Source organism: Nannobrachium achirus (genome assembly GCF_963921795.1).
Source record: "Nannobrachium achirus genome assembly, chromosome: 16".
NCBI classification, from domain to species: domain Eukaryota; kingdom Metazoa; phylum Chordata; class Actinopteri; order Myctophiformes; family Myctophidae; genus Nannobrachium; species Nannobrachium achirus.
The window spans coordinates 27219155-27245431 of record NC_137823.1 but is presented as its reverse complement, the minus strand read 5'-3'; the positions used below and the strand labels follow the sequence as shown (position 1 = coordinate 27245431).

Here is a 26277-nt window from a genome sequence, read left to right as displayed (position 1 = left end):
GGAGCATCTGTCCTCCTTTCTCACCAAGCTAAGCTAAAGAGGCGTCAATTGGGTATGGCAAGCTATGGCAGCTGCCATACCTTGGCTACAGGGGGAATATAATAAAATGTACTGTAATCGTGCCTGTTGTAAAGGTATGTAACATGACTGGTGTCTTGCACGCGAGCCTCGCGCGCGTGAAAGACACCAGTCAAGTTGCCATAACTTAGCTTTTTCTGAACTGACGCCGCTGAGCTAAACGCCCTGCTCGATCGGTGGTCTGCGCGCGGACCACCTGTTGTGATCCGAGATGAGCATAATCATCTCTCATCTCATGCTTGCTCTCGGAGCGACGTCGCGACCCCCCAAACACGCCAATACACCACTGTATGTATCAATCAATCAATCTAGCAACAACCACTTACTTTATATAGCAGTTCTTTTCGCTGCGACGCCGCGGCTCGGTGGTCCCTGGTGGCCTGGTCGATGAACCATGACGATCCAGTAAAACTTTTCAGATCACATGTAACGACTGTAGAAGTAGTCCTCAGTAGTATAGTAAAGCACTAAACTAACCCCCCCCCCCCCCAAACACATGGCTGCTGCTTCTTTTCGCTGCGACGCCGCGGCTCGGTGGTCCCTGGTGGCCTGGTCGATGAACCATGACGATCCAGTAAAACTTTTCAGATCACATGTAACGCCTGTAGAAGTAGTCCTCAGTAGTATAGTAAAGCACTAAACTAAACCCCCCCCCCAAACACATGGCCGCTGCTTCTTGCCAAAGTTGCCGTCCATCCAGCAATCCCAGGCCTGGGGAGGACGGTCATGTACCAAATCACCATGGTAACACAAGGTAACACAAGCTGATTGGCCACACAATGGTAACCATGGTGATTTTAGTCATTCCAGGGCCCAGGACGGCTGAATCCAAGCGTCAGTGATACATATGCTCCTAATCTTGTGTTACTTAAAAAAAAGACATTCCGGCGTCATATGACGCCGGTGGCAGCGCGGGGGGTGTAAAAGCCTGACGTCATATGACCTCCGTGGCGGTCAAAGTGTTAATTAAGGTTCGGCGATAAGACAAAATATTCCTATCATCTGCCCAAAATTCGTCTCTCCACGGTCCTATAAGCCCGACTGCTCGAGTTCCCCGTACAGCACAGTGGGTCTGGCTTTTGAAAGTAGCAGATCTACAAGCTCACAACGCGTCGCGTTCGCAACGCGTTCTGAGCTTGTAGATCTTTGCAGTGTCGGGTTACTATAGTAACGTAGGCTACAGAGGCGTCAATTGGGTATGGCAAGATATGGCACCTGCCATACCTAGGCTACAGGGGGAAATAATAAAATGTACTTTCATCGTGCCTGTTGCTAAGGTATGGCAACATGACTGGTGTCTGTCATGTTGCCATACCTTAGCTTTTTCTAAACTGACGCCACTGGTAGGCTACTGGGGCTTCACTGCACGCTGTTTGTGAACAAACCAGATGAGACGGGTATAGTGATTGTGTACGGTCTGTGATTATGCAAACTCACGTCTCAAATCGCATTGATTGAGTGGTGATATAAACATAGTAAACAGGTTTTAGTTACCAGACTTGACAGAAAAGGTTGTAGTCGAACAACGACGGGCACACGCGCTATACTGTAAAAGTACTCACTAGCGCTGGTTTCATTTTCGGTTTTAGTCCTCGCGTCGCGCTCCGCCCGTATGAATAAAAAAGAAACGGCCACGAGGTATGTATAAACATACTTGTGTGAGTTGTGTCGTGTGGATTATGGAGAAAGTTTAACGCTGCTGACCGAGGCTACTGCACTGCTCCAGTGTCTACTGTGTCTCACTCTCTGTCGGAGACTGTGACGGGCCAAGCTTCCAATTGTTCCAAACATGTGGTGCGCGGCCCAGAGCAGAGCGGCATGAAGCGCATGCGGTCCTCGCTTCTCCCCCATTTTAAAACTCGTTCGTTCTCAATAAAAATAGCCTATTTTTTGTCTTTTTTGACCGCTGTAAGGACCCTGACACCGCGGTAGGCCGCGGTATACCGCGATACGGCGGTTACCGAACCCAGCCCTATTGCTATAGAGTGTTTGTTCAGTAACAGTGTTAAATAGCTCTATATTGTGACAGTAATCATTGCTATAGTGTTTGTAACAGTGTTAAATAGCTCTATATTGTGACAGTAATCATTGCTATAGAGTGTTCAGTAACAGTGTTAAATAGCTCTATATTGTGACAGTAATCATTGCTATAGAGTGTTTGTTTAGTTACAGTGTTAAATAGCTCTATATTGTGACAGTAATCATTGCTATAGAGTGTTTGTTCAGTAACAGTGTTAAATAGCTCTATATTGTGACATTAATCATTGCTATAGAGTGTTTGTTCAGTAACAGTGTTATATTGGATGAGGGGATAAAGGGTTTTCTTTTTCCCATCCATGTTTAAATCTAAACACAGTCTAAATCTTACCAACAAGGAGATGGATCAAACTGCTTCTGTGCAGTTCTGGAACGTCCGGGGTTATTGCAGAACACTTGTAGGTCCCCTCGTCTGAGAGCCTCACCCAGGCCAGCTTCAGAGAGATGTTACCATGAGACAACTCTTCATGAAACAGGAATGTCCTCAGTTTGTACAACTGGTTGGTATAGCGGGACACGCCACGTCCATCTTGGTGAAGGTACAAATATGGTGGCTTCAGGCCAGGTCTGGTCCACTTCACCGTCTCCTTCTCCATGTTGACAGGTGGATCAATGTGACATGGAAGGATGACATCATCACCCACTTTGACCAGCACATCATGAGAAGACCCAATCACCTGAGGTTGTCCTGAAAACAAAACAGAATGACTTTAGTGTAGTGATATCCACACTTATGGAATACTTAATTGCAGGAAGGAAGGAAGGAAGGAAGGAAGGAAGGAAGGAGGGAAGGAAGGAAGGGGTTAATTTATTAATCTATTAAATAGCTGTGTAATGATGGATAATTGTTGGAGAAATAAATCCCTTCAGGGTGATTAGACACCTTTGCTACTTGTCGGTGCCTGAAGCTACTGTTCATATAAATATCAGTATAAACTTGCGTAAGCACAGTGCGCAAGTACTGTAATCGGCTGGTATGTATGTATTTACAGAAAATAATGTTTAGAACATATGACAATGAATACAGGGCTAAAGCAGTGTCTAAATCCAGCATGATATTATAGGCGAGCGTGTCGCTGTTACTACATGTCATCTTTTCAACACCCGACTAACCCTCACCCTAACCTCAGTGGAGTGAGTCGCTAACCCTCTGGTCGAAATGATGGGCGTTCGCAAAAGCGAGATTTCCCCTATTATAGCGCATGGCACTTCGCCAATAAACAATTCCTCTATATTAAAACTACTATTCTCTACACAGCGTTGTGTTCTAAAACACTGATGATGACTTAATGGCTTGTTTTTGTAATATTATGGCCAGTGTTGGGTGTAACGGCGTTATAACTAAAAGCGTTATGTAGCGGTGTTAGGTTTGGAGGTAACAGCCTTTAGACCTAACAAGTTAGCTTTGCAATTTAGTAGTTTCGTTACTAGTTACCTTTTCCAAAATAATGGAAATGTTACTTAGTTACACGATTCCTTTATATTTTGGAGCTAAACTGCTGGACTATAAGGATTTATATTGTCTGTGTTATTGTTTACAACCACAATTATTCATGAGTGGCAAGATTGCGGTTCCACTAGTTTTAGGCAAGTGTAGACCTAGAAGCCTTTTCAGATGTTAAGTTATGTTTTCCATTTAACGATTTCCTTTATCGGATGTGATATAGGGAGCTCGCGACCCTCCTTGCCCATCGGCCCCCACCGTTGCGCTCAGGGTGACCGGGAAAACCGCGGTCGCAGCAGAGGGAGAGGTTCCTGCTTCAGGTTCAAGCTCCCGGCAGTCATCGTGGACGCCATCTTGAAAATGATGCCGTTACAGAAGTCATTTTATCCTAATTTTTTAGTATGTTATTTAGCATACCCAATAGTACCAGAATCCATTGACAAATCTCTTCCATCAATTATTTAGGGTTTCATACTGACCTATGTAATATTTGATTCATAGCAAACAGACCACTAGGGGGCGAGCCCAACTTGTTTGCGATGGTTTTTGTAAACCTTTTAACCATACCTAACACCATGCCAAAAATCTAAAATGTGTCACCAAGTGCCCAATATTTACGAATTCCCTCCCAGCTATTCCTCAATCATTTTCCTGGTGAAAAATACTGTTTACGTTTCTTTCCTCTTTCTACACCCCCAGTCATACCCCCACTTGGTCACTCCATAAATTGCTTTCTTTCTTACCCATTATATGTTTCATATTCCTTCCTCTTTTCCACAATGCCCCACCGCCCCCATCATCTGCAAACAGTGACCTGCCAATATCTGCTGGTAACTTAGAAAATACATCATTTATCATCAAAATAAACAATAATGGACTAATTACACTACCTTGAGGAGTGCCATTCCCCACCATATATTTTCCTGACAAATCCGACCCAATTCTTACCTGTAATTTCCTATCAAACGAAAAAAATCCTTTATCCAATTAAAAACCCCTCTTTATCACATACTGCTGTTTGCTCTTCTAATGTAATCACTGGGTAATCCCACTCCCTTCTATCTCCTCCCATCTTCCGTATCATTCCCCACACTTCTCCCACTGGTGTTGTTCTTCCTATATCGCAACATAATTTCCTCCAACTTTCCCTCTTTACTCGTCTAATTACTCTTCTTACCATTGCCTGTGCTCTACTCTATCAAACTGTGTAAAGTATGATTTCTTTTAACTTGCTTAAAAGCTTTGTTCCTGGCTTTTACAGCCTGAGAACACCATGCAACTAATTTCCTATTTCTCCTATTTTTGTTCTTTAGTATCGCTTGACTTGCTGCTGCAATAATTGCTGATGTAACTTTACTATTTAGTGTATCTACTACATCCCTGCTCATATCAACTGATTCCATTATTTCCTCACTTATCATCTTGAATTCTTCCCACTTTGCTTTACCCACTTCTGATTCCCATTACCTGCACTCACCTCCACTTTCCCTCCCACTGAACACAGTACTAAATAATGGTCACTGCCTAATGTTGTACCTGTCAATACTTCCCACTTGCTAGTTCCCGCCAAATTAACTGATACAAGAGTCAGATCTAATGCTGACTCATTACCTGTTCTAATATCTACTCGTGTCCCAAACATACAAAATCCCTCTCATCCATTAACTCCTTAATAACTTTACCATTTGTATGTGTGAGCCCCTCCCCACAATGTATTATGGGCATTAAAGGAGCTATAGTCAATCTTTTCTTGAAAAACGGATTCTAAAATAAAAAATAATGTTTCGAAAATATTTTATAAAAAAATAAGCTTCATGTATGTGTTTCTATTCAAAAATGACCACAAGAAGCGTAAAATAATGATAAAATATTCATTTTGGCCATTGTCAGACCGACACTTTGTTTACATTCTAGTCTATAGAATAGGATGTACACAAAGTGACGGCCCTACAATGGAAAAGTTGACTATAGCTCCTTTAAAGTCTCCACACCAAACTATCTTATGTATATCTGTTCCCTTTGTCCTAACTAACCTATCTATCTCTAACTTTTTACATGGATTATAGAAATGTATAATAACAACTTCCTCCCCCTCCTCCCACACTTCCACCACTATATACTCCTGTTCTATACCTTTTTCTAGTATCCTATGCTATATTTTGTTTAATAAATATTGTACACCCTCCACTAGTCCCTTCATCATCACTCCTATCTCTTCTTATTACTACATAGTACATACCCATATAACACAAAATCTAATATTGGTCCCTTCGTCATTCAATTAATACTTACTATTTCTATCCCTCTGCAGTGATGTTAATAGGTTTTTAATGTAATGAGTCCCCGGGACCCACGAAGGGTCTTTCGGATGAGTCCCAGGGATATTTTATGGGTCCCACAAAAATTCTACGCGGCATGTCATTTTTGACAAAGTGCAGCATTAACCTTGAATTGGTTATTATATGGTTATGTTCATGTTACGTAGAAATGTGTCTGAAAGAAATGAACCACAATTCCAAATCTTACAATTTGAATACTTCCAAATAGTCATGTGTTTGATTTTTTTTATACCGAACCGGTAATATCGGATGTTGACCACTTGGGGGCGCAGATAGAAGCTTTTACCGAGTCTTCATAATGAACAGCCACCTGTTATTTTATATACATAGATAATATATGGATCTTCTCAGTGAGATGATGTCTCCTGTTTGTACTGTTACTGCTTCTATGGAATGGGGGAAATGCTCTCTGGCGTGCTTGCGTTTGCTCTACTGTACAGAGAACCAGTGGACTGGGTCAAAAACAGTGGATTGGGTTGCTTGTAGATCGGCTACTTTTGTTTTGAACGGTTGATCATAGAGGGACGTGCCGCCCCTCTATGGATGCGGGAGGGCAAGGCACAGGCGGCCGCGGTAGTCCGCTGCCCCGGCGGACCACCAAAGGGACGGCGCCGCCACGAAAACACTATAATCAATCAAACAGTTAGGCAGCCTAGGCTACATACATACTGTCTCCGATAGCATACATGCTAGGCTAGCTTGCTTCCTCCGTGTTGTAGTTGAGCCAATAAAGGTTATTTGACCATGTTCACCACAACGTTAATCGTCGCTATTGTTGTAAAAACGCAATGAAGACCTGTGTGGCTTCTAACACGCACCACATCTATAAACAAATAGCGCGTGTACTGTATATCCAGTTGTTATTGAATGGAGGGGAAAGGAGGCGGGTCCCTGTCTGAGCAGTGAGCATTGAGCTGCAGTGTAGAGACGTGACGTCACGTTTCTGCGCCGAGCCCTGCCATACACGTCCTGTGGGGGAACCCTTTTTGATGTATCACCTAACACGCTGTGCCACTATGGTCAGAGAGCGGCCCGGTGCTACGCTAAAACTCAGGCACCCATTGAATTCTGTGACCATTCAGTGGCGCACAAAATGGCGTCGTGGATTCAAAACACAGACTGTCGTTAGTTTTATCGTCTGTTTTAAGACTTTCTACGCGGATTTCATTTGTGTTAACGTAGGGTAAAGTAGCATGCCTTCACCCATGAACAATGGTGGCGTCTGTGGACTTGAAAAAAAAAAAATGTTTCGCGACGTGGTAAATTATTTTAACGTGGACTCCAATGGAGGCAATGCGTCCGTGGGACCCAAGGACACTGACGTGAATGCGTCTCTAGGCAACGTGAATGCGTCAGAGACGCGTGACGCGCACGTAATGACGTCACTGCCCTCTGGCCTTTAGGCTCTCCTTAATCTCCAGCTCCCCAACCTTTTGCCCTACTCATAGGCCATCGTTGCCCCAATCCATGTGAAATTCCACAACCTCCACCCTTCCAGGGACCCCCGCAGCTCCAAGGACCCCCAGGGCTAAAATTGGAACCTAAAAATTGAAACCTAGTCTCTACGACACTCCTAACTCGAAAGGTCAAGGAAAGGTCTTTTTATCGCCAAGTCCGTTGGTGCTGGACCCGTTTCTAACACTTCTAGAAGGGCTAGCTCGGGTTCTAGAGGGCGTAGAGACAAAAGGGAAACAGATTCTTTATCCGCTCACCGAGACGAACGCACTGATGTGTGTTTCATTTCTGAGCGACCCCTGGGGGGCCAACTCTAATTCCAACTAGGGTTAGCTTTCTCTCCGTACAGGAACATTGTAGAGAGATGACACACACATCAGCGTGTTCGCCTCGCAGAGATGAACACACCTATATAAGTTTCCTCGCACACATACACTCCTGTGAGGAGATTGCTATCTTTGGCGTGCTGGCCAAAGCCCTCTAAGGGCTATAGACGCTATGAGCCTTGTGAAATTGGAGATCCCAGGGGAAAGAAGGTCGTAGAGGAATATATGAGACATCTACACGTTCGTCTCGGAGAGCACTACAACATATCTCAGTTCCGAGTTCTGACGTCTTATCGTCTTTGAGTTATTAAGGCTAAAAGGCTAACCTTAGGCTAACTAGGGTTGGCGTTGGTTCACGAACCGATGCATCTCATGGGCTCATCCTTTAGTATGTTGTAGAGCGCATTGAGATGCACGCGTGGATATGTGTTTCGTTTCTGTGCGACATTCCCGGTGCGACGCTAGGGTTAGCATTTGTTTAATTACTATAAAATCATAATAGAAATTTTGGTTTACTGAGTGTCGACCTGAAGCTTCTAATTAAGTGTAGTTTTGAGAAAAAATATATCGGAACACCTAGCGACCCGGAACTACCTAAAACACACCAGGAAGTGGCTGTTTGAGGCACTTTCTGTTAACCAATTGAAATAAAACCTTTTTATTTGGACTCAGCGCACCTGTTTTAGGGGGGGTAGGCTTAAGAAAAAAAAGAGGGAAAAAAAGTTCCGGTTGTCGGCTATATTCATAGCTCCTCATTACCTTTCATTTGATATGTGGTACGTCTCTATCAGCCTTGCGGATCAATAATCGGGCAGACGGGCACTGCCCGGTTGTTAGAAAAGTCCCTATTACCTAACCCTAACGTCCCTGGGGGTCCCTGGAGCTCCGGGGGTTACTGGAGGGGTGGAGGTTGTGGATTGGCAGGTAAGGAGTGTGTGTGCAAAGTGTGGCATGGATAGGGGCAACGGTGGTGGAGATATGAGTAGGGCAAAAGTGTGACGTGACGTGATGTGACAGACAGCCGGAGGAGGTTTTGATAGTAACTGTGACCTGACTGTCGCAAAAAACACGGATTGGGTGGATTCTATTGAGACTATATATATGAGGTGGAACCATGAGGTAAAGTGGTGCTAAAATTGTCTCTACATGGTTCTCTAATATTCTCTGTATCGTTCCAATTTTAGCCCTGGGGGTCCCTGGAGCTGCGGGGGTCCCTGGAAGGGTGGAGGTTGTGGAATTTCACATGGATAGGGGCAACGATGGCCTATGAGTAGGGCAAAAGTGTGACGTGACAGACAGACGGACGGACGGACGGACAGACAGGCGGTGGAGGTTTTAATAGTAACTGTGACCTGACGGTCACAACAATTGACTCTACATGGTTCTCATCGTCTTCTCTAATATTCTCTGTATCGTTGATCGATTTGGTAATGTTTGCACTATTTGGCGGCGGTGGCAGGGGGTCCCTGGGGGTCCGTGGAGGTCCGGGGGTCCTGAAGGTTGTGGTTTGGCAGGCAAGGAGTGTGTGTGTAAAATTTCACATGGATGGGGCAACGATGGCGGAGATATGAGTAGGGCAAAAGTGTGACGTGACGTGACGTAACGTGACGGCGGTGGAGATTTTGATAGTAACTGCGACCTCACGGTCGCAATAATATACGTAATTGATACTTTTTTCACTCTCTACCAAATCTATTTGCCAAAAATAGCTGATCTACAAGGCAAACTCACTTATAGTAGATAAATGCACCATTTAACAATATGGTAAATTGAGAATAAAAGTTATTAAGCCTTAAGCCTAACCTATAATTATGACCAACCGTAAACTAACACTAAAGTACGATTTGTTGCATCATAAATAATGGTTTGGACTGACATAATAAAAATAAAATAAAAGTTGAGGTGAAAGTTAGATGGGATTCAAACCCGGGTCGGCAGATTAGCAGGCAAGTCACTAACCAATTGAGCTAAGCAGCCTGTACCGTGGTGTGAATCAACACAGTTATAGCCAGATTCAAGTGAAAAAAAGTGAACAAAAAAAAGTAAGAAAAGAGAATACATACTACTTAACGGGATTGTGGCGTTAAAATACACATTTCTCACTAAAAACGTTATCATGACAAAATATAATGCAGACAATATGGTAAAATATTGCATGTTCCATTGACAATAAATAATAATAATAATTATCAAATCAAAACTAACGCCCAGATTTCGAAAATAAAGTGTTCACTGAAGGCTCACGGATGTCAGAATATGGACCGCTCAAGCAGAATTAACCATATTTTACGTATTGTTTTATAAGAAGCTTTTTCTTTCTTTCTGTACTGTATTGTCTGTTTCGTATTGTCTTGTTAATTGTATGTCAATGTTTGAATAAACATTTATATGGTAAAGACCAGTGGTGCAGTGGTGATTCAATGTTTGGGGGGTCGCAAAGTCGCTCAACACCTACTATACAGGTCTATTGATATGCATATAGGCTCGTTTCTTTGTTAAAACAAACCCCGGCTGAAAAAAGATATGGGTCGCCGGGGGCGCGCGACCCAAGACCACGGCAACACTGGTAAAGACCCTGCAAGAGCTGAGGCCGCAAGTCGCTAGCCTTCTTGGCGTTGCGGGTTGCTTGCTTCCTCATCTGCTGAGTGGAGGGCCGGGGTTCGCTTGCCTGACTGCTAGCGTCCGACATCTCAACACCACACTAACCACCCACCAGCAGGGGGGGGTGATGTGCGGACTGAAGTGTCAGGCTAGGGGTTCGCGTCCCAGTAGGGAGCGAGCTGCCCACTAAACGTTACATTGGTGTTAGAAAAAAAAAGGAAAAAAAAAAGAAAAAGAAAAAATCCAAATCTTGACTATTGCTATTGCTAGCTCCTTTAACAACAATGTTAAAAGTTAAACTTCACCAACCTGTAACAGAAGCAGTGTAACAGTCGCTCCATGACATGTAGAGATAAATCACCATCCATGACTTCAGAGTCCGAGTGACTTGGAAGAAACAATGAGAGACAGAGCGACCCGCCATGTTGTCTATGTGAATTGTGAAACTGGCGAATATAAGCTGGAGAATATAAGGCAATCTCTTCAGAATAAGAGTACCCCTCAGCCAATTGAAAAATGATGAAAAACTATGAATTTTCTCATGATATGCACATTCAAAACATAGATTAAGCATTTAAACGAACATGCACAATGATAATTATGTTTTTGGGTAAAATAAAAAAGTTTTAATAACATAAAAATATAGACTATATAAATGGCAAAATATGCAAGCGTCAGACTCTTCACTACGTTTCACCCCACCAACAGGGGGTGGTAATGTGCGGACTGATTTATCAGGCTAGATTATTTAGGCAGCCTGAAAAGGTTGAGAGCCACTCGCTTAATGTGCCCACCCTGCTCATCCCTGAGATGGTGGGCGGGGGTTGTTTTTTTCCACGGGGCCACAAGAACAACATAAAATATTGCTGTGGAAGGCTGAGCAAAAAGGATGAACTGAAATGAATGCTTTTTGGGGTGCTTTTAGCGGAGAGTGAGGTGTGGCAGAGGAGATCTCCCCGAACGCGTGCGTCGGTGCGTGTGTCCAAAGTGCCGACACGAAGAGCCGCCTGCTCTCCAGCGCCCACTAAAGTCCGAAAATGGCGCCTTTTGACTTTTGAGGCATTTTTGAGCGCCTGGCTGCACTGGACGGCCTGTAGCAGTTGCAATGCCGCCTCTCCCGCTTAGCGGAGAGTGTGGTGTGGAAGAGGAGGTCGACTGAACGCATACATGGGTCAAAAGTGCTGACACGAAGTCCTGCCTGCTATCCAGCTTTTAATGTATTATTGGTATTGTATCTCACCTGCACAATCTACTATTACTATCTGGAACATATTTTGTTGTTGTTTTATCATTCTTTATTTGCTTAAATAGGCCTATAACATACATTTTCCATAACAACCTGGCCTAGAGGCAGCATTATTACAACAATGGACAAATATTACAAAAACAATAGGTCTAACAAACACACAAATTAACATGATATCCAGATAAAGTACAAAAAAGAATCAGAAACTCATCTGATAACAGCAGAAGGCAGTGGTGGAAAAAGTACTCACACGTTTACTTAAGTAAAAGTATCAATACTGCAATATAGAAACAAATGCATTACAAGTAAAAGTCTGGAATTCAAAATGAAATTTAGTAAAAGTATGAAAGATTTGGCATTAAAATGTACTTAAAGTACCAAAAGTAAGAGTACAAAATGTTTTGAAAATAGCAGATCTACAAGCTCACAACCAATGTGAGCTTGTAGATTGGCTATTCTCAAATAGCCCACGTATAAAATAGGGCTAAAGTTTGACAGTGTGTAGGCCTATTGCCATATTTTAACATCTGCAAAGTAACTGGAAGATTTGCCAATTAGTCTACCCATTTACTGGGGATCAATAGCCAATTTAAATCGGTAAAAACATGTTAGGGCACTTTGAAGTACACCAGTATAAGCAATTTTAAAATACATACATTGTAAATGTATCCTTTAAAATGAAATGTATGCTCTTAAAAACTTTAATTGCTGACATCTTATTTTGAAGGCATTATATTCGCCCGCGCTTACACCGGAAGTCTTATATTCGCCAATTTCACGCTGCTGCCACCCACGCCTTGAAAGATCCACGCGCTCCTCTCTGCCTTTTCTTCTCGCTTCCGGCGCTTGTGACTGACGTCACACATAATATCTCCGCTAATATTTATTAAACGTTTTCTTTTTTGTAATTCTATTTTCCAGTGTTGAATATTGAAGAGGAATTTTCGGCAATAAGAATTAATGCAATACTGTTAATTATTATTAAAGACAATAATAATGAATGCAGTACTGTTATTTATTATTAAAAGTTACTTTTGGGGATGTTAGTTTACTTGTTCAATAAAGGTTTGAAGCAGGGGCGTAGCCAGGAATTAAAATTTGGTAGGCGAAATGCCAGCCAAAATGCCAGCCAAAATGCCAGCCCCCCACACACACACAATAATAACACATTTTAAAGTACGTTATTAATTAAAACACTATTCCAGTATTCAGTGTAAGGGCTAGTTATTTTCAAAAAGCACAGTATGGAGCATTACAAACAAGGCGAACATTGCTCCCAAATAGTGACATATTTCAACTTGCGATTACAACACTAGCTAAATTAGTTCAAAGTAAACATAATGTGTCCCTTAAAATACATGGCTCACAACAACACGCAGCGGGGCTTGAGCTTGAAAATATCGATACTTTTGAGAGTGAACTACTCCTTTAATGAAATACATTTTATTTTTTAAGGCCCATTCCCACTGGGCCAGATAACAGATAAAAAAAATCTCTTTCTCTAGATATTTTTCCATTCAAAGTGGATGGTAGATACAGATAAAAAAATATCTACCACAGATATTTGCCACAGATACTTTTATCTGTGGTAGATATTATAGATATATATAAGGACCAGCCTTGGGAATCCACCAGACGCCAAACCACGTGCCCCAAGCATACAACCCTGATTGGCCAAACAGTGAAGCTGTTTGGGGGAAAAGAATCTAAACCAAGCGGTACCAGACCGTACTACAACACCACTACCGCCAGGGGGTGTTGTTTTTCGGTCTGGTTTACCAGGCATGCAGCAGTAGGCTACTCACTGTGTGTTACTTTAGTTTGGAGGGTGTGTTAGTTTATATTTGGAAATGTGTTTTTGGGATGAAGTGCAGCTGGGATCTCAATGCATTATATAGCCTATTCATTATTGTTCATTGCTGCTGCCGCCCGCACCCGATTTTAACCCTAGTAATTTTAAATCCTAATAATTTACAGTAAAACCCAGGGAAAAAAGATTAAAAAAATAATAATAATAATTGCAGTGCCCACCCACAACTTGCTTCTGGGTGGGAATGCACTGGTTAGGAATAACTATAAGTTTAGGTTTTAGGTATAATTTTACTGTGGTAAATGTCATGTTGTAGGGGAGGGTCAATCTTTTTTTCTTTTTTATATGCTTGGGGAGGGTCAGTGATTTTTCCCCCAGTTGAGAGGGAGGGTCATGGCATTTTATATCAGGGCTTTACTAGGTTTTCGCCCCCTAGTGGCGGAAGAAATTACCTCTGGTAACTCAGATTGGGGCTTTACATATCACATATCAGGGCTTTACATTTTCTCCAGTAACACCCCTTAATAAAAAACGACCCCTCCCTAACCACTCAGCTACGGCCGCCCCCAGAAATAGTAGAAAGATTATTAGCCTAAAGAGTTCAGGTTCAGGCTCTGGAACAGTGGCTATGAGTCGGCCCAATTTTATAGAGGACCCTCCTTACCTTTGACCCCTGGACCCCACAGGCCCGTTGGGGGATCCAGCTCTGGGTAACATCACCACTGCAAGATATCCTATAGCTCTCGCTGGCCATTTTGGTGAGCTTTTTCAAGAGTTGTGAAAATGTGATAATATAATTTAATTGTAAATATTATACAGTATTATGTACTAAACTTTCTGTTAACAGTCTAATGCTTCAGACCTTGTATACTGATACAGTAACCACATACTACTGTATAGCAGGGAGGCTGTGTGTGTGTGTGTGTGTGTGTGTGTGTGTCTGTCTGTCTGTCTGTCTGTCTGTCTGCGCGTGCGCGTGCGTGTGTGAGTGTCTCTGTCTGAGCGTCATATCATGCATGCAGGAAATGGGTGTTTCAGCCACAAAGAGCAGAAGGGTCCCCACTCTTCAGTCTGTCAGTCTGTCAGTTTCATGCAGTTCTCCATGATGACATTTGCACCAACCTACCTAGTATCGTGTGAGTATATAAATTCAATCTTACTTTATTTGATTTGACAATCAGTTCATTAAATGAGACAGAGATCAGTATATTGTTAACAAACAAGGACATTATTATTATTACAATAATGTGTTCTCTGTGGAAGGACTTTATACAGAAAAGCACAATTTAGGTTTGGAATTTATCATGTATTCTGCACAAATATTCATTGTTTTGAGCTATTGATGTTCTGCACAAATATTCATTGTTTTGAGCTATTGATGTTTTTAGCAATCAAAACCTGAAATGTAAGATAATAAACTAGTTTTGCACCGTTGTACTCTATTATGCTATGCCCTAGGATAGTTGGTTTAGCAAAAATGTGGCTTGAAATTTGGAATGGAATTCTATCAGTTGTTTAAACACAAAGTCACAGGCCTGGTATTCTATAGAGGTAAGAAGGAGGCACTGGTGCAACTCACATACATGTATTTAAATGCCTGCTGTTTATTTGATTAACCTTTTAGTAATCACTTCCAAACTAATTCTAAAATACACAAATACAACTCTACATGTCTTCATCCCCCCTTTACTGTACCATTCAAGGTAAGGGTTCCCTTAAATATAGAGGAACTACACTTTGGGACAATACTGGTTTACAACTTTCTTCACTTAATTCATAGACTGATTTCTCAGAGTGGCAACTATAGATTACGTGAGTTTTGAGACTGGTAGCAGACGCCTGGTCCCCTTCATGAACCTGGCAACCCATGGGAGGCCGTTTGGCATTCTCTTCTGACGCAAACAGGTCCACCTGGGGCAGCCAGAACCTGTCCCACAGTTGTAGGGTACAGTCCATGTACCTGGGCCTACCACCCCTCGAGAGCAGTTCCACTCCTCTGTTCAGGATTCCTGGAACATGGGTTGCTCTGATGGAGGCCAGGCGGTCTTTACACCATAGTGTCAGTCTCTGTGCCAGAGCATGCAGCCGTGGGGACCTGAGTCCACCTGCTGTTGATGTAGAACATGGTGTTGTCTGTCCTGATGAGGACATGGTGGCTGCTGATGAAGCGCCAAGAACGCTCCAGATATAATATTGTTTATATGGGAGGTCTTGAACTGTGTGCCCCACACTCCCCTGGCGGTCCTGCCTTGAGTGGCACCTCACCCTGAGAGGCTGGCATTTGCCACAATAAATGTGCCCCCATTGATTCCGGAGGGGGTAAATTCTTTTGTCTTAGGAATGAAAAAATACAAAGAAAATCATATATTCATCCATAGCGTGAGTAACCAATAGAAAAAAGTCATTTTGGGGATATAAGAACATATTGAACATAGAAATAAAACATTGACTTACAGTATATAATACAATGTGCAAATACTAATAATAAAAACAAGACAAGGAAAAACATAAGCAACATGACATTAGTCTATTAACTGTGTTCCTGGATGAACATTCTTATTACCATATGGTGGACAATCTTGAGGCTTTCTGTGAAAAGTGAGCAATAGGGGGAGGGAGTATTATGTGCAGTGAGGGAAGAGGATGAACTTATTTTCTCTGGTTTTGGAGTCAGTTTCTCTTTGGTTGGTTTTGTCATTTCCTTTTAATTAAGGCATGAAGTTGAGTCCTGTAATCTTGTGTATCACCTGGCAGTGCTTATTACATTTAAAATCAAATCTCTCTCTCTCTCTCTCTCTCTCTCTCTCTCTCTCTCTCTACAGTGGTGTATCTCATCCTCTGCTGTGGACCTGTTCAACCAGAAGGTGAGACTGCATTGCATTATGGGTAATGTAGTGACAAACCGCTGATTGTTTAGAGAAGTGTTCCAACCATCAATAATACACTTTAATTACATTGATGTTATTAGTTAGTAGAGGCCATCTTCTAAATAATACACTTTAATTACATTTATGCCATTAGTTAGTAGACAAGCCGTTGCAGTTGTTTTTTCATCACATGTTAATAGTATTTACAGTGACACATACAGTAGCAGCTCATATGGTCACAACACATCATGTCTGCTTGTATTTCTCCCTCTCATCCATGTATTCTTTGTTATTTCTCCATGTCTTCCAGTGTCTATCAGAGTCTCTCCTGAAAGATCCCAGTTCTTTGAAGAGGAGTCCATCTTCCTGACCTGTGAGGAAGAAGGACACTCTATGGTGGGATGGTCTGTGAGAAGACAGAGCAGTGATGGGGAGACTGGAACCTGTGGTGGCAAACTTGGAATCGGCTTCGGAAACGTCAAAGGTAATGTATAGAGAGAGAGGGAGAGGGAGAGGGAGAGGGAGGGAGAGAGAGAGAGACAGAGGAATGGATGAATGGATGGATGGATGGATGGATGGAGGGGGCGAGGGGTAGAGTGGCCGGTAGAGCGGCCAGATGGAGTACCACAGGGTCCCCAGTTGGATCCCGGGCTCCCCCAGAGTTAGTGTTGAAGAGTCCTTGATCAAGACTCTGAACCCCTAACTGCTCCTGATGAGCAGGTTGGTGTTAATTATCAAGACTCTGAACCCCTAACTGCTCTGATGAGCAGGTTGGTGTTAATTATCAAGACTCTGAACCCCTAACTGCTCTGATGAGCAGGTTGGTGTTAATTATCAAGACTCTGAACCCCTAACTGCTCCTGATGAGCAGGTTGGTGTTAATTATCAAGACTCTGAACCCCTAACTGCTCTGATGAGCAGGTTGGTGTTAATTATCAAGACTCTGAACCCCTAACTGCTTTGATGAGCAGGTTGGTGTTAATTATCAAGACTCTGAACCCCTAACTGCTCTGATGAGCAGGTTGGTGTTAATTATCAAGACTCTGAACCCCTAACTGCTCCTGATGAGCAGGTTGGTGTTAATTATCAAGACTCTGAACCCCTAACTGCTCTGATGAGCAGGTTGGTGTTAATTATCAAGACTCTGAACCCCTAACTGCTCTGATGAGCAGGTTGGTGTTAATTATCAAGACTCTGAACCCCTAACTGCTCCTGATGAGCAGGTTGGTGTTAATTATCAAGACTCTGAACCCCTAACTGCTCCTGATGAGCAGGTTGGTGTTAATTATCAAGACTCTGAACCCCTAACTGCTCCTGATGAGCAGGTTGGTGTTAATTATCAAGACTCTGTCTGAACCCCTAACTGCTCCTGATGAGCAGGTTGGTGCCAAGCATGGTTTACTCTGACATCACTGTATGAATGTGTGTGTGAATGGGTGAATGTAATGAATGTGTGTGTGTGTGTGAATGGGTGAACGTAATGCAATATGTATCTAAAGCACTTTGAATACAAAGTACTAATGTATATAAATGCACCATTTATAACTGATCTCTGGTCTTTTCCTTGTCATTGTGTGTAGGAGAATCCTGTAAAGTAACCCCGTTTCCTCATGACAGTGGAGTGTACTGGTGTCAGTCTGGATCAGAAGTCAGCACATCCATCAACATTACCATCTCTGGTACAATCAATATCATAACATTACAGTATATCCTTATAATCTATACACCATATGTGTAGACGTCATTACACATGTTAAACACATGTCCATGTCTAGCACTATTGTGTTTTTCACCTGACAAGGATAATCAGAATTATCTATCTATAAATGCGAGAAGTCTCTGCGTGTGTGTCTGTCTGTCTGTCTGTCTGTGTGTGTGTCTGTAATCCGCGTATCTCGAGAACCGTTCGTCCCACCGGCTTCAGATTCGGCACGCGCGTTCCCCGCCGCGGCACGGAGTGCAGTGCCGGGTCTCGACCCGACCCGACGTGCGGTTTTCCCGAACCGGCGCGAAACGTTCGGAATCTCCTTATGCGGGGTTGATTGTTGACATCAGGCTGTTCCGGAGGAAATCGGCGCAAGCGCTGATTCATTGTGACATCACTCATAAAAGGCTCTGACATCACGTACGCCACATAAAAAAAAATCTCTGAATATCTCTGAATATCTCCATATATAGCATATATGGGCATAAAATGGACGCAGAATCACAAAGATCTCCATATACGGGCATAAAGGGACACAGACAGACGGATACAGAAATCTCCATAAATGGGCATAAAATGGACGCAAATGGCATATATGGGCATAAAATGTACGCAGAATCACAAAGATCTCCATATACGGGCATAAAGGGACACAGACAGACAGATACAGAGATCTCCATATATGGGCATGAAATGGACGCAAATAGACAGATATCTCCATATATGGGCATATATGGGCATAAAATGGACCCAGAAATAAAATTTACGCAGAATCACAAAGATCTCCATATACGGGCATAAAGGGACACAGACAGACAGATACAGAGATCTCCATATATGGGCATGAAATGGACGCAAATAGACAGATATCTCCATATATGGGCATATATGGGCATAAAATGGACCCAGAACTATATCTGCAGTGATCTCCATATATGGACATAAAATGGACACTGACAGACAGACAGATAACAGATATCTCCATATATGGGCATAAATGGACACAGGCAAACAGATGGTCAAAACGGGTCCTATGACAACAGGTATAATGGGGTTTGCATTAAAGGGCGGGACATTCATTCCCTATTTACATCGTTCCCGAGTTGGCCAGGTCGCCGACTAGACGCTGGGCCGCCCAAAGGGCGGCCCAGCTTCTAGTATTTAGAATTTGAAACATAAATGATCACCCTCTTATCACCACCCTCAGGTGTGTATGTAAAAAATGACATAATCTATCAGTCAAGTTCTGCTCGACAGTACAAATACCTCATTATTTATGTCAGTCAAGTTCTCCTCAAAAAAATTACAGACAGTACAAATGCAGGGCCCTTAGCCAATGAGGATCAGCGTTCTTGGTGACATCACTTTAGCCAATGAGGGAGCAGCGAGCCCACACTGTTTCGTAGGAACAGTATTTCTAGTTATGATTGTTGTTCCACTGAATGACAGCAGTGTGGTGATATTATAAATATTTATTACACCGCTTGGTTGAATGTTTGGTCAATCACTGCAATCAGCCGTGTGTTATTTCTTGATATCTGATCAGCTCTATAACAGACTGATGTCTAATCAAAGGCTCAGATCACCTGCTGTAAGCCTACTGTGTCAGTCTGTGTGAATATAATCTATGTTGGTTCTATAGATGTTCATAAGTCAACATGTTGCTTCTAGATGGAGATGTGATCCTAGAGAGTCCTGTACTTCCTGTTCCAGAGGGAAGTGATGTCACACTGCGCTGCCTGTACAAAGACCAGACCTCTGACCGTCCAGCTGACTTCTATAAAGATGGATCCTTCTTCAGGTCAGAGCCTACAGGACAGATGACCATCCTCCATGTCAACAAGTTTGATGAAGGATTCTACGAGTGTAACATCCCTGGCCTGGGAGATTCTCCAGAGATCTGGATGGAGACACGTGAGTCTGTATAATAATGATGAATAAATAGTTAATAAACAGAGTTGAAGGCAGCAATGGACAAAGTATTCAACTAACTCCAGTACACACACACACACACACACACACACACACACACACACACACACACACACACACACACACACACACACACACACACACACACACACACACACACACACACACACACACACACACACACACATATATATATATATACACACATATATGCTAATTTAAATGATTGACATTGAAAATGATTCACAGCTGTATAAATGTGTGTTTTAATGAAACCTTCAGGTCGTTCAACCTACACCGACAACATCAACCAACCAGGCCCTCCCTCTTCCTCTGAGCCTCCACATGTCTCTGCTCTGGTGGTGTCTGGGGTCTGTGTCCTCATCCTTCTGCTGATCCTGGCTCTGTTTCTGTTTCTGTGGAGGAAATACAGAGGTATGGATGTACACACACGCACGCACGCACGCACGCACGCACGCACGCACGCTATGGGGCTCCTTTAGTGCCTTCTGAACGTTGAGACGCATCTTGTGCAGCATGGTTTTTGTTTAGATATGCATGCGTGTGTGCATGCATTAGTTCTGCTCCAGTGGCACTCCGGGGCACACGATTGCCCTGCATCAAAGCGTCTGGACGCATCGCGTCTTTCCACGATGGTTCAGCTAAGGTACACGTGACACGTCATGTAAATTTCCACTAAGGTACGCGTGACACGTCATGTAAATTTCCACGATGGTTCAGCTAAGGTACGCGTGACACGTCATGTAAAAAAAAAAAAAGGATGGCACTAGGGGTGGCTCGGTATCAACATTTTGTTATCGCGGTTACCGTCCTCCCATTTACCGCCGGTATTGCGGTAATTACCGCACCCCCGTATCTATTAATTAAGGTTCGGCGATAAGACAAAATATTCCTATCATCTGCCCAAAATTCGTCTCTCCACGGTCCTATAAGCCCGACTGCTCGAGTTCCCCGTACAGCACAGTGGGTCTGGCTTTTGAAAGTAGCAGATCTACAAGCTCACAACGCGTCGCGTTCGCAACGCGTTCTGAGCTTGTAGATCTTTGCAGTGTCGGGTTACTATAGTAACGTAGGCTACAGAGGCGTCAATTGGGTATGGCAAGCTATGGCACCTGCCATACCTAGGCTACAGGGGGAAATAATAAAATGTACTTTCATCGTGCCTGTTGCTAAGGTATGGCAACATGACTGGTGTCTGTCATGTTGCCATACCTTAGCTTTTTCTGAACTGACGCCACTGGTAGGCTACTGGGGCTTCAGACATGTACTGCACGCTGTTTGTGAACAAACCTGATGAGACGGGTATAGTGATTGTGTACCGTACGGTCTGTGATTATGCAAACTCACGTCTCAAATCGCATTGATTGAGTGGTGATATAAACATAGTAAACAGGTTTTAGTTACCAGACTTGACAGAAAAGGTTGTAGTCGAACAACGACGGGCACACGTGCTATACTGTAAAAGTACTCACTAGCGCTGGTTTCATTTTCGGTTTTAGTCCTCGCGCTCCGCGCGTATGAATAAAAAAAGAAACGGCCACGAGGTATGTATAAACATACTTGTGTGAGTGAGTTGTGTCGTGTGGATTATGGAGAAAGTTTAACGCTACTGAGGCTACGAGGCTACTGCACTGCTCCAGTGTCTAGTGTCTCACTCTCTGTCGGAGACTGTGACGGGGCGGGCCAAGCTTCCAATTGTTCCAAACATGTGGTGCGCGGCCCAGAGCAGAGCGGCATGAAGCGCATGCGGTCCTCGCTTCTCCCCCGTTTTAAAACTCGCTCGTTCTCAATAAAAATAGCCTATTTTTTGTCTTTTTTGACCGCGGTAAGGACCCTGACACCGCGGTAGGCCGCGGTATACCGCGATACGGCGGTACGGCGGTTACCGAACCCAGCCCTAGATGGCACTGACTTAAAAAATAAATAAAAAAAAAAGTCTGTAGATGTACGGTGATTCTTATATCAATGGTTTCATTGTAGACAATTCATTTTAAGCTCTAACTCATGAACACAAGGGTCCATTTGGTTTCATCTTATGTTCTAAATAACAGTCTTGCCTGACTTTCATGAGGGCAGAGGTATAGGCCTACCTTTTTTTTCTTTTTTTTTTTTCGGTGATATGCACGGCAGCACGTCATTACTTTCTTTCTGACAGTGGATTTCAACCAGTGGTCCGGGGCCCCACAGTGGTTCTTGAGGGGGTGCCAGGTGTCTAATGGCTTTTCAATCAATCCTCTACAAGTCTCCATGATTCATGAACATTAGCAATGGACCATAGCTGGATGGAACCGACGTATCTCTCTCTCTCTCTCTCTCTCTCTCTCTCTCTCTCCCCCCCCCCCCCTCTCTCTATGTCTGTCTGTCTGTCTGTATATATAAAGATATTGGCGATACGTTGTGCCATTGACCGTTAAAATGTTTAATTGGCCGGTAATTATAAAGTCCACCGGCACCGGACACTGTGACCGGCTGGGAAAATGTCTCCCTTATATAGGCTATTTTATCATGTGGCTCCCTTTGGGCTATTTTATCAGATTTAAGCCTATTATTCTTATTATTATTTGGTTAAAGTAGTAGGCTACAACCATTAAATCAACATCATCATTTTTGTATCATGATCTGTCAGCGTGGTTTAAATCCCGAAGGGTGAGCGTGCTGCGGGCTGCTTCTTCTGTGCTGTGTGCTGTTAAAAATCAGCCTATTCGTCGTACGATGGTGACGCGCGTTGAAAATATCAGAGCTACAAGCTCACAACTCGTCGCAATTCACCACGCTATGAGCTTGTATATCTGCTATACGCAACACGGCCATACGGCGAGCTGCCTGCAGCTCTAGCGCTTGTCCCAAATCAGCGCTGTCTTGTTCGCTGGAGACCCTGCAGAGTCGGGGTTTACCAGTGGCGTCAGTTCAGCAAAAGCTAAGGTATGGCAACATGACTGGTGTCTTGCACGCGCGCCCTCGCGTGCGTGCAAGACACCAGTCATGTTGCCATACCTTAGCAACAGACATGATGAAAAGTACATTTTATTATTTCCCACTGTAGCCAAGGTATGGCAGCTGCCATAGCTTGCCATACCCAATTGACGCCTCTGGGGTTTACTGTTACAGAACCGTGCGGATTCCGTGGTAATCTGAACCAAACCGGACCAGTTGACGATTATAAAAAAGGGACCTGAACTCAGTGGAACCACATGGATATTATAGCCTACAAGACTTTCTGATACAGAAATTGATGTGGTGGTGCGCTGTGGGTGACTCGTTGAATTAAGGCAACTGAGAAAAGGCAGCCTTCCTTGCGCCATCATCTATCTATAAATGCGACAAATCTCTGTCTGCGTGTATGTGCCCCGCGTATCTCGAGAACCGTTCGTCCCACCGGCTTCAGATTCGGCACGCGCGTTCCACGCCGCGGCGCGGAGTGCAGTGCCGAGCCGCGACCCGACCCGATGCACGGTTTTCCGAAACCGGCGCAAAACGTTCGGAATCACCATATGCGGAGCTGATTGTTGACACTTCATAAAAGGCTCTGACATCACGTACACCACATGACCCCACACTCCTATGACAACACGGGGGTTGACATACAATGGACGCAATCGACGCAATCTCCGTATATGGGCATAAAGGGGACACAGATACAGAGATCTCCATATATGGGCATATGGGCATTCTGACATCACTTCTGCTGACTCAAAGACAAACAGGCAAACAGATGGTCACAATGGACGCAATCAACGCAATCTCCGTATATGGGCATAAACATAAAGGGGACACAGATACAGAGATCTCCATATATGGGCATATGGGCATTCTGACATCACTTCTGCTGACTCAAAGACAAACAGGCAAACAGATGGTCACAATGGACGCAATCAACGCAATATGGGCATATGGGCATTCTGACATCACTTCTGCTGACTCAAAGACAAACAGGCAAACAGATGGTCGCTGACTCATTGTGACATAAAATGGACGCAATCTCCGTATATGGGCATAAAGGGGATACAGATACAGAGATCTCCATATATGGGCATAAAGGGGACACAGATACAGAGATCTCCATATATGGGCATATGGGCATTCTGACATCACTTCTGCTGACTCAAAGACAAACAGGCAAACAGATGGTCACAATGGACGCAATCGACGCAATCTCCGTATATGGGCATAAAGGGGACACAGATACAGAGATCTCCATATATGGGCATGTGGGCATTCTGACATCACTTCTGCTGACTCAAAGACAAACAGGCAAACAGATGGTCACAATGGACGCAATCGACGCAATCTCCGTATATGGGCATAAAGGGGACACAGATACAGATCTCCATATATGGGCATATGGGCATTCTGACATCACTTCTGCTGACTCAAAGACAAACAGGCAAACAGATGGTCGCTGACTCATTGTGACATAAAATGGACGCAATCTCCGTATATGGGCATAAAGTGGACACAGATACAGAGATCTCCATATATGGGCATATGGGCAGATCTCCATATATGGGCATATGGGCATTCTGACATCACTTCTGCTGACTCATTCTGACATCACTCCTGTACTTTGCATGTGTTGAATCTCTAGCTGCTGACATCAGTATGACATCATCACACTGCTGACCATTATATAAGACAGGCATTATCTCAGAGATCAGATGCAAGCAGCTACAGAGGAGAGACCTCATCGCCTTCCCACCTTTGTTCAGGGTAACATGCCTAAAGGAACAAGAGCCCACCGCAAACGCAAGCGTGACACACTACAAAATGTACGGAAATGTGAATCACATGAAGCACGAGACGCACGCCTAGCTGCAAATAATGCACGCAACAAACGTGCACGACAGGAGGAGACGCCGGACATGCAAGCACAGCGCCAAGCAGCAAATAACGCACAAACCAAACGTGCGCGCCAGGAGGAGACGCCGGACATGCAAGCACAGCGCCAAGCTGCAGATAACGCACAAACCAAACGTGCGCGCCTGGAGGAGACGTCGGATAGGCGAGCCGGGCGCCAGGCAAGGGACAGCGAGCACCAGCAGGAACTTCACCGTGCCCGACTGGAACAAGTGCGCCATGCCAAACGGAATCTAGCACGGTATCAAGATACTGACTTATTTCAAGAGGACGTTGATTGCAGACACACACTGAGCAAAACCTCACTGTTTCTATGTCCCGAATGCTCAGATTGCAAAGCCTTGGTATGGAAAGAGGAGAGAAAGGGTTTCTGCTGCAACTCAGGGAAGATTAACCTTACATATGACCCTGAAAATCACAAACCAGGCTCAATCCCACCAAAGCCTCCACAAGCTATTATGGACCTTTTCCTTAATCAGAAATTTGTGGAGCATGCAAGACAGTACAACAATGCACTGTCAATGGCAAGTATCGGTTTACGAGAGATACCTATAAGTGGATTCAATCCTGGCCCACGCATTCAAGGCAAGGTATATCATTACATTTCTTCTCCCCTTGCAGAGCAGGGTCAAACCCCAAAATTTGCTCAGATCTACTTCCACGATCCTGCCCATGAGCTAGAGTACCGTCGAGCCCATGCCTCGAACAGCGAGCTCAATGGTTCTTTTTTGGTGACCGCACAACAAGCCATTCGCAACTGCAACCACTACGTAAGGCAGTTCAAGTCAGCTATCGAGTATGTGGCCAATAATGACAGTAGTAATGACCTTCAAATTGTCCTAACAGCTCGGACAAGGCGCAGAGACCTTCATCGTGGAACTATTAACCTTCCATCCTCAGATAGTGACGTGGCTGTCATTGCTCCTGGAGCTACCATGACCGAGCAGTTTGGAAGATTGTCTGTCGCTCTTCATGTCAGAGGAGGAGCAATTAAGACAATCGATGCTATGCATCCCGCATATGATCCATTATCTTATGTACTCCTGCTGCCTTACGGTTCCCAGGGTTACCACACTGAGCTGCCAGGAATCTCACCAACTGCCTTCTATTGCTATCATCTTCAAGTGCGTGACCCAGCTCATCACTTCAATTTACTGCTCCGTGGTGGGAAACTGACACACCAGTATGCATGTGACATGATGGCTAAAATTGAATCACACCGCCTCAACTGGGTCCGCCACAACCAGAAGTCCATCAAGGCTGAAAAGTACAACGTTATTGTTGATGCCCTCAACAGTGACGCTGAGGTGTTACCTGGACGCCTGACCATCCTGCCACCTTCAATTTATGGATCTCCACGGTGGTTTGCCAAGCAGTTCCAGGATGCAATGGCATTGGTCCGAGTCAAGGGAAAGCCTGACTACTTTTTGACAATGACATGCAACCAACAGTGGCCAGAAATCAAGGAATCGATTCTTCCAGGTCAGCAACCCTTTCAGAGACCAGACATCATCGCTAGAGTGTTCCACATGAAGACGGAAGGATTACTCACAGACATCCTC

At 43.9% G+C, this 26277-nt stretch overlaps 2 protein-coding genes across 2 annotated transcripts in view; one reads left to right on the top strand and one right to left on the bottom strand.

Moving 5' to 3' along the window:
- Positions 1 to 10631, bottom strand: part of LOC308301379 (butyrophilin-like protein 2) — a 45693-nt gene extending 35062 nt beyond the window's left edge. Inside the window, exons 1-2 of the mRNA XM_080745347.1 lie at positions 10590 to 10631; positions 2447 to 2803 (exon numbers count right to left, since the gene is read on the bottom strand). Of these exons, the coding sequence (XP_080601473.1) occupies positions 2447 to 2803; positions 10590 to 10626 (394 nt within the window). The 5' untranslated portion in view covers positions 10627 to 10631. The remainder of the gene's footprint in view (positions 1 to 2446; positions 2804 to 10589) is intronic.
- Positions 10632 to 14402: 3771 nt separating this feature from the next.
- LOC308300935 (Fc receptor-like protein 5) lies at positions 14403 to 24481 on the top strand (the record flags this gene model as incomplete). Its single annotated transcript, XM_080744832.1, has 7 exons — positions 14403 to 14472; positions 16159 to 16200; positions 16514 to 16687; positions 17784 to 17882; positions 19580 to 19822; positions 20123 to 20275; positions 24447 to 24481. Exons 1-7 carry the CDS (start codon positions 14427 to 14429, stop codon positions 24479 to 24481), a joined length of 792 nt encoding a protein of 263 aa, XP_080600958.1. The 5' UTR covers positions 14403 to 14426.
- Positions 24482 to 26277: the final 1796 nt, after the last annotated feature.